This window comes from Salvelinus namaycush, chromosome 24 (genome assembly GCF_016432855.1).
Source record: "Salvelinus namaycush isolate Seneca chromosome 24, SaNama_1.0, whole genome shotgun sequence".
Taxonomy (NCBI): Eukaryota; Metazoa; Chordata; class Actinopteri; order Salmoniformes; family Salmonidae; genus Salvelinus; species Salvelinus namaycush.
The window spans coordinates 2,639,598-2,649,135 of record NC_052330.1 but is presented as its reverse complement, the minus strand read 5'-3'; the positions used below and the strand labels follow the sequence as shown (position 1 = coordinate 2,649,135).

The following is a 9,538-nucleotide window of genomic DNA, read 5'->3' as shown; positions in this document are numbered from 1 at the left end:
TGCCTAAATGATTACTGCCCCGTGGCACTCACATCAGTAGCCATGAAGTGCTTTGAAAGGCTGGTCATGGCTCACATAAACAGCATCCTCCCGGACACCCTAGACCCATTCCAATTCACATACCGCCCCAACAGATCCACAGATGACGCAATCTCAATCGCACTCCACACCGCCCTTTCTCACCTGGACAAAAGGAACACCTATGTGAGAATGCTGTTCATCGACTACAGCTCAGTGTTCAACACCATAGTGCCCACGAAGCTCATCACTAAACTAAGGACTCTGGGACGAAACACCTCCCTCTGTAACTGGATCCTGGACTTCCTGACGGTCCGCCCCCAGGTGGTAAGATTAGGCAACAACACGTCTGCCAAACTGATCCTTAACACAGGGGCCCCTCAGGGGTGTGTACTTAGTCCCCTCCTGTATTCCCTGTTCACCCACGACTGCGTGGCCAAACACGATTCCAACACCATCATTAAGTTTGCTGATGACATACCAGTGGTAAGCCTGATCACCGACAACAATGAGACGGCCTATAGGGAGGTCAGAGAACTGGCACTGTGTTGCCAGGACAACAACCTCTCCCTCAATATGAGCAAGACAAAGGAGCTGATCGCGGACTACAGGAAAAGGCGGGCCGAACAGGCCCCCATTAACATCGATGGAGCTGTAGTGGAGCGAGTCGAGAACTTCAAGTTTCTTGGTGTCCACATCACCAACGAACTAACATGGTCCAAACATACCAAGACAGTCGTGAAGAGGGCACAACAACCTTTTCCCTCAAAAGAGACTGAAAATATTTGGCATGGGCCCCCAGATCCTAAAAAGGTTCTACAGCTGCACCATCGAGAGCATCCTGACCGATTGCATCACCTCCTGGTATGGCAACTCCTTGCCAGGTAAGGTGCTACAGAGGGTAGTGCAAACGGCCCAGTATATTACTGGGGCCAAGCTTCCTGCCATCTTGGAACTATATAATAGACGGTGTCAGAGGAAAGCCCATAAAATTGTCAGACTCCAGTCACCCAAGTTATAGACAGTTTTCTCTGCTACCGCACGGCAAGCGGTACGGGAGCGCCAAGTCTTGGACCAAAAGGCTCAACAGCTTCTACCCCCAAGCCATCAGACTACTGAACAATTCATAAAAATCGCCCCCTACCTATGCATAGTCACTTCGCCCCCACCTACATGTACAGATTACCTCAACTAGCATGTACCCCTGCACACTGACTCGGTACCGGTGCCCCCTGTATAAAGCCTCGTTATTGTTATTCTTATTGTGTTACTTTTTATTATACATTTTTATTGTAGCCTACTTGGTAAATATTTTCTTCTTCTTGAACTGCTCTGTTGGTTAAGGGCTTGTAAGTAAGCATTTCACGGTAATGTCTACACTTGTTGTATTCGGCGTATGAGGCAAATAAAGTTTGATTTAATTTGATTTGAAGATGCTTCCCCCTCTCAGGCCCCAGAGCCTGTGTAGGGATCTGAGTACATTTGACTAAGTGAAGGAGTACATTGACCTTTGTTTAGTTTTTTGAGGATAATATGTGGAAATTATTATAATTTTTTGTTGTTGTTATATTATTATTATTTTGTATATATTTTTGTTAAAGTAGTTACATTTTTACCCCACCCAATAGGTGGCGGCAATACACATTTTGGGATGTAGTCTGTCAATAAATCCTTGAAGAAGAGTAAGACATTTTAAGAAGAAGTTGATGTTTGGACGGATGCAGAAAGTCATATCCAAACAGTTATTTAAGTCTTTGACACAACTTTTCTTATTACGGAATTCAAGAACAGTCACTTCTAAAATGTCTTTCCAGTACCCAAATGCTTACCGTGACGAGGCAGTTGTAAGTAACAGGCTAGCTTGTCATGTCGCTTCCAAGTGAATGGGGAGGAGCTAGCCACTTGCTAGCTTGCCATGTACCGGTACTTGCTAACTAGCTAGCGCTCTTTGTTTATTTGGATAGTTTGAGGCTACTAAAATAAGTTGGCATTTGAACACATGCACATTGCTAGCTATGAACTGAGTTCGCGAGCTAACAAATGAACATTAGCTAGCTAACTGTTAGCTTGTAGCCTAATGTCACCGGCATGGATAACCAAACCTCAAATGAATGAATGAATGAATGAATGAGTCAGCCAGCCAGCTAGCTAGGCTTCGTTCGCCTTTTGTTGGCTTTGTCTCATGTTAGCTAGCTGCTAGCAAAGCTTTTGCATAGGCTGGCTAGCTAGCAAGCTAACCTTAGCGCTGTCATGTTATCGCATAACATCCAGCAGCAAATGATCAAAGTTGTTGGGTGACTGCTGCCGCACATTATGGATTTCACCTGCTTGTTATTTATCACAGATGGATGACTACCATGGCAATAAGATTCCAGACCCGTACAGTTGGCTGGAAGACCCAGACAGCGAAAAGACGCAGGTAAACGCCCATTTGCCATTCATTCAACACTGGTTGAAGGAATGTTATCGCAACGTTACCAGTTGATTTCGGTCAGGGAGTCCTTAGTCGGGGTCAATATTTTCAATTCTGATGAAATTCACATTCATTTGTATGTTATTACTTTTATCAAGGTATAATAAAGTTAGCTGAGTTGGTCACTGTAGAATGTGCCACTGCCAACTCCTCCCCACAATCAAAGGGGAAAAAAACAAATTAAATTTGAGGCACCAACTTAGCACATCTACCTAAAATGTCCAACCAGTATTGACAAAGGCTACTGACACAGTAGGTACAGTTGCAACCAGCACCACCACCTGTGAATTAGTGGTCGATGCATTGATGTTGATATGTCTTGTTTCTTCCCAGGCTTTTGTCAATGCTCAGAACCAGCTGACACTGCCCTACTTGGAGCGCTGTGAGGTGCGGGACCTGTTCAAGGAGCGCATGACGGAGCTCTACGACTACCCCAAATACAGCTGCCCCTTCAAGAGGGGGAGCAGGTGAGGAGTAGGGCTGGGGTTGGGTCAAGGTTAGCGAGCACATCCGACCCGCTTGCTTACAGCTACACTAGGGTCAGACAGCCATCTTTTGTAAATTAAGAAACTGCGGATATGGCTCGGAAAATGTCCCTCATTCCAGGGATGAGAAAGGTGTCCCATTATCCCAACTGTTACACTGAGAATATTGAATGACTGTTAAGTGTTCTGGAAAAATGTCCACAGCAGTCATTCCGACCCTAGTGCAGCTGTAAGCAAGCAGGTCGGATCTGCTGGCTAGGTCAATTTGTGGGAGTTTTGCTGCACCCAAAAACACAGGGTCATGTTCATTAGGGCATGTAACAGAAAATGTCTTAAATGTTCTGCAACAGAAAAATAAAAATTAGCATTTCTTATTGGACAGCTCCAGAGGTTTATTCACTAGAAACCCAACAGAAGCAAACTATCAAATGGCGGAGGGACCTAGCTGTATTTGTCAAATAGAAAAATGATTCTGCTTCAGAACGTTTTTCGTTAAGAAAAGTAATGACTACACCCCAAGTAGGCCCTCCCGGTTTGGTTTCTTGTGAACACGATCTAGCTGCTCCTTGAAGGGGGCTTTCCATCAAATTGGTTTGGTGCATTTTTTTCCAGAGCTCCTACCCCCTTATTTTGCCTTTTTTGGACTGGTGTGAACACTGCACTCAGGAACGCACTAAACAATCCACCATGGTTCGCTCAAAAAGGGTAGTAGTGGTCCGATTCAATTCGAACCCTGGTGCAGTTCGCTGCAGGTGAGAAAGAAAAATAACCAGAGTAGAACACCATTATTGGTTGTTTGACTGCGAGCATTTGATCAAATGCACACAGCATCATAACTTGAGATCTCTGAAACATTCTGTGAGTAGCAGCGCATTTATGAGAGCATCCTATGCAGTTTAGGGGAGACGAGGGCTACACTGGGGTTATAGGCTTTTGAATATAGCCTATTCACGTCGGAGTTAGAGCATCTATTTCCCTGTTTCCTGCTGCATGTTGGAAGATCAAAGTGAAAGTAATATGAAGATTGGGACACACAAGTGATGCTTCATGATAATCATAAATGGATTTAACAAAAGACATGCATGGACACGTGGTTTTGTTGAGAAATTTTTGTTTCTTTGACCTTTTTTAGCAATGTGAAACCTACCAGACTAAAATGTAAATAATACAAAATAACAAGTAGGCGATCTCTGATTCGAACTGTAGCTCAAAACTGTGTGAAAATGCCCTGAGAGGCTCAGGGGGACTTGTCTCTTGGGAATACTGGGTAGTGCGGTTCCGTTGATGTCTGGCTTACATTCCTGGCCCCCTCTGCAGGTATTTCCACTTCTACAACACGGGTCTCCAGAACCAGAGTGTGATGTATGTTCAGGAGAGCCTGGAGGCAAAGCCCACAGTCTTTCTGGACCCAAACACTTTCTCTGAGGACGGGACTGTTGCTTTACAAGGTGGGGGACTGAAATGTGTACAAACAATATTAATATTTAAAACACATTTGTGTAGAATACTTTCTTTATTGACAATACTACACAGATGGCCATTGTCTTCATGATACATTCTCTATTAACAATCAATGTGTGTCGCTGACTGTATTAGAGGTCGACCGATTATGATTTTTCAACGCCGATACCGATTATTGGAGGACAAAAAAAGCCGATACCGATTAATCGGCTGATTTATATAATACACACACACACACACATTTTTGTAATAATGACAACTGCGACAATACTCAATGAACACTTTTATTTTAACTTAATATAATACATAAATACACACACACAGAGCTCTGAATTGACAATGATACTGAAGAGTCTGCTTAGGAGACATACTCTCAACTGTTTGAATAAAAATAGAGTTTAAGTTACCTGTGGTGAATGTTGAAAACAAAAACTGTCGTTTCTATATGCAGGAAATCCTATTTTAATAATGGGCATGGTAAGAATTGACAACCAAAGTGCGAGTCATAATTCCCATGACACTGAAAAGCACACAGCAAACCTTCTTGCCACAGCTCGCATTGATGTGCCATCCTGGATGAACTGCACTACCTGAGCCACTTGTGTGGGTTGTAGACTCCGTCTCATGCTACCACTAGAGTGAGAGCACCGCCAGCATTCAAAAGTGACCAAAACATCAGCCAGGAAGCATAGGAACTGAGAAGTGGTCTGTGGTCACCACCTGCAGAATCACTCCTTTATTGGGGGTGTCTTGCTAATTGCCTATAATTTCCACCTTTTGTCTATTCCATTTGCACAACAGCAGGGGAAATTTATTGTCAATCAGTGTTGCTTCCTAAGTGGACAGTTTGATTTCACAGAAGTGTGATTGACTTGGAGTTACATTGTGTTGTTTAAGTTTTCCCTTTATTTTTTTGAGCAGTGTATATACTTGTGTATTGATTTTAAGAAAGGCATTGATGTTTATGGTTAAGTACATATTGGAGCAATGACAGTCATTGATTGTTTTTTATAAGATTAATGCTAGCTAGCAATTTACCTTAGCTTACTGCATTCGCGGCACAGGCAGGCTCCTCGTGGAGTGCAATGTAATCAGTGTTAGAGCATTGGACTAGTTAACTGTAAGGTTGCAAGATTGGATCCCCCGAGCTAACAAGGTTAGAAATCTGTATAGTCAAAGGTCCTCAGCAGTCCAATCCATGTCCCTTTTGCAGAATATCAGTCTGTCCCTGATGTTTTTCCTGGAGAGAAGTGGCTTCTTTGCTGCCCTTCATGACACCAGGCCATCCTCCAAAAGTCTTCGCCTCACTGTGCGTGCAGATACACTCACACCTGCCTGCTGCCATTCCTGAGCAAGCTCTGTACTGGTGGTGCCCCGATCCCGCAGCTGAATCAACTTTATTAGACGGTCCTGGCGCTTGCTGGACTTTCTTGGGCACCCTAAAGCCTTCTTCACAACAATTGAACTGCTCTCCTTGAAGTTCTTGATGAACCGATAAATGGTTGATTTAGGTGCAATCTTACTGGCAGCAATATCCTTGCCTATGAAGCCCTTTTTGTGCAAAGCAATGATGACGGCACGTCACTTTGCAATTCATCTGATCACTCTTCATAACATTCTGGATTATATGCAAATTGCCGTCATACAAACTGAGGCAGCAGACTTTGTGAAAATTAATATTTGTGTCTTTCTCAAAACTTTTGGCCACGACAGTACTTTGCTCCGTTCATCTTTCCCTCGATCCTCCCTTGTCTCCCAGTCCCTGCCGCTGAAAAACATCCCCACAGCATGATGCTGCCACCCATGCTTAATCGCAGGGATGGTGCCAGGTTTCCTCCAGATGTGATGCTTGGCATTCAGGCCAAAGAGTTCAATCTTGGTTTCATCAGACCAGAGAATCTTGTTTCTCATGGTCAGATGCCTTTTGGCAATCCCCAAGCGGGCTGTTGTGGCTTCCGTCTGGCCACTCTACCATAAAGGCCTGATTTGGTGGAGTGCTGCAGAGATGGTTGTCCTTCTGGAAGGTTCTCCCATCTCCACATCGGGTTCTTGGTCACCTCCCTGACCAAGGCCCTTCTATCCCGATTGCTCAGTTTGGCCGGGCAGCCAGCTCTAGGTAGAGTCTTGGTGGTTCCAAACTTCTTAAATTTAAGAATGATGCTGGCCACTGTGTTCTTGGGGACCTTCAATGCTGCAGAATACTTTTTTTGTACCCTTCCCCAGATCTGTGGTTCAACACAATCCTGTCTCTGAGCTCTACGGACAATTCTGTCGACCTCATGGCTTGGTTTTTGCTCTGAGATGCACTGTCAATTTTGAGACCTTTTTATATAGACAGGTGTGTGCCTTTCCAAATCATGTCCTATCAATTGAATTCACCACAGGTGGACTCCAAGTTGTAGTAACATCTCAAGGATGATCAATGGAAACAGGATGCACCTGAGCTCAATTTTGAGGCTCATAGCAAAGGGTTTGAATACTTATGTAAATAAGTTATTTCTGGTTTTTATTTTTAATACATTTGCAATAATATCTAAACCTGTGCACTTTGTCATTATGGGGTATTGTGTCTAGTGTGACGAGAAAAACATTTAATTCATTTTAGAATAAGGCTATAATGTAACAAAATGTAGAAAAAGCCAAGGGTCTAAATACTTTCCGAATGCACTGTGTGTGTGTGTGTGTGTGTGTGTGTGATATAGTACCAGTCAAAAGTTTGGACACGTACTCATTCCAGGTTTTTTATTTTATTTTTTACTATTTTTTACATTGTAGAATAACAGTGAAGACATCAACTATGAAATAACACACGGAATCATGTAGTAACCAAAAAAACTGTTAAACAAATAAATATTTAACATCTAAGTTTCTTCAATGTAGCCACCCTTTGCCTTGATGACAGCTTAGCACACTCTTGGCATTTTCTCAACCAGCTTCACCTGGAATGCTTTTCCAACTGTTTGCTGCTTTTCCTTCACTCTACGGTCCAACTCATCCCAAACCATCTCAATTGGGTTGAGTTCGGGTGATTGTGAAGGCCAAGTCATCTGATGCAGCACTTCATCACTCTCCTTCTTGGTCAAATAGCCCTTACACAGCCTGGAGGTGTGTTTGGTCATTGTCCTGTTGAAAAACAAATGATAAGCGCAAACCAGATGGGATGATGTATCGATGCAGAATGCTGTGGTAGCAATGCTGGTTAAGTGTGCCTTGAATTCTAAATAAATAACTGACAGTTCCACCAGCAAAGCACCCACACGCCATCACACCACCACCTCCATGCTTCACGGTGGAACCACACATGCGGAGATCATCCGTTCACCTACTCTGCGTCTCAGAAAGACATGGCGGTTGGAACCTAAAATCAAATTTGGACTCTGCAGACCAAAGGACAGATTTCCACCAGTCTAATGTCCATTGCTCGTGTTTCTTGGCCCAAGCAACTCTCTTCTTATTATTGGTGTCCTTTAGTAGTGGTTTCTTTGCAGCAATTCGACCATGAAGGCCTGATTTTCATGCAGTCTCCTCTGAAAATTTGATGTCTGTTATTTGGGCTGCGATTTCTGAGGCTAGCAACTCTAATGAGAGGTAACTCTGTCTTCCTTTCCTGTGGCAGTCCTCATGAGAGCCAGTTTCATCATAGCGCTTGATGGTTTTTGCGACTGCACTTGAAGAAACTGTCAAAGTTCTTAATTTTCCAGATTGACCTTTTAATGTCTTAAAGTAATGATTGACTGTCATTTCTCTTTGCTTATTTGAGCTGTTCTTGCCTAAATTTGGACTTGGTCTTTTACCAAATAGGGCTATCTTCTGTATACTACGCTACCGTGTCACAACACAACTGATTTGGCTCAAACACTTTAAGAAGGAAAGAAATTCCACAAATGTACTTTTAACAAGGCACACTGTTAATTGAAATGCGTTCCAGGTGACTACCTCGTGAAGCTGGTTGAGAGAGTGCCAAGAGTGTGAAAAGCTGACATCAAGGCGAAGGGTGGCTACTTTGAAGATTTAAAAAAATATATATATATATATTTTGATTTAACACTTTTTGTTTACTATATGATTCCATATGTTGTTTCATAGTGTTGATATCTTCACTATTATTCTACATTGTAGAAGTAAAGAAACCCTGTAATGAGTAGGTGTGTCCAAACTTCTGACTGGTACTGTATGTCGAGAGAACTTCACCTGTCGGCCAAATTGTCTGTGGACCATAAGTCGGGGAATCTTGGCATAGCTTAACTCATTGTGCTCTCCAGTGTCTCCTGTTATGTCTTCACTATAAAAGTCTTACTTGGTTAAATAAAGGCTTTAAATCAGCTTCTGTCAATCCTCAGGCTATGCGTTCTCAGAGGATGGCGAATACCTGGCGTATGGTACCAGCGCCAGCGGCTCGGACTGGGTGGAGATGCACTTCCTGCAGGTGGAGGGGGCTGTGGCCCTCAAGGACAAACTAGAGAGGGTTAAGTTCAGCTGCATGTCCTGGACCCACGACGGCAAGGGCCTCTTCTACAACTCCTACCCCATGCAGGAGGGCAAGAGCGATGGTGAGCATCCTGGCTACGTAGACACACACTGAACAAAAATATAAACGCAACATGTAAAGTGTGGGTCCCATGTATCTTGACTTGAAATAAAAGATCCCAGAAATGTTCAATACTCACAAAGCTAATTTCTCTCAAATTTTATGCACAAATTATTTTGCATCCCAGTTAGTGAGCATTTATCCTTTTCCAAGGTTATCCATCCACCTGAGAGGCGTGGCATATCAAGAAGCTGATTAAACAGCATGATCATTGCACAGGTGCACCTTGTGTTGGGACAATAAAAGGCCACTAAAATGTGGGAGCGTGCAATTGGTATGCTGACTGCAGGAATGTCCACCCAAGCTGTTGCCAGAGACTTGAATGTTAATTTCTCTACAATAAGCCGCCTCCCACGTTTTTTTTTTTTGTTTGGCAGTACATCCAACTGGCCTTACAATCGCAGACCACTTGTATGGCCTCGTGTATGCGAGCGATTTGCTGATGTCAACGTTGTGAACAGAGTGCCCCGTGGTGGGGGTATGGGCAGGCATAAGCTACAGACAATGAACACA

General features: G+C 43.4%; 1 protein-coding gene across 1 annotated transcript in view; it reads left to right on the top strand.

The window, feature by feature from the left end:
- The first annotated feature begins 1,699 nt into the window (after nucleotides 1-1,699).
- Nucleotides 1,700-9,538, top strand: part of LOC120019598 (prolyl endopeptidase-like) — a 59,841-nt gene continuing 52,002 nt past the window's right edge. The window contains exons 1-5 of the mRNA XM_038962925.1: nucleotides 1,700-1,862; nucleotides 2,363-2,437; nucleotides 2,825-2,958; nucleotides 4,294-4,424; nucleotides 8,778-8,987. Coding sequence (XP_038818853.1) covers nucleotides 1,725-1,862; nucleotides 2,363-2,437; nucleotides 2,825-2,958; nucleotides 4,294-4,424; nucleotides 8,778-8,987 — 688 coding nt within the window. The 5' untranslated portion in view covers nucleotides 1,700-1,724. The remainder of the gene's footprint in view (nucleotides 1,863-2,362; nucleotides 2,438-2,824; nucleotides 2,959-4,293; nucleotides 4,425-8,777; nucleotides 8,988-9,538) is intronic.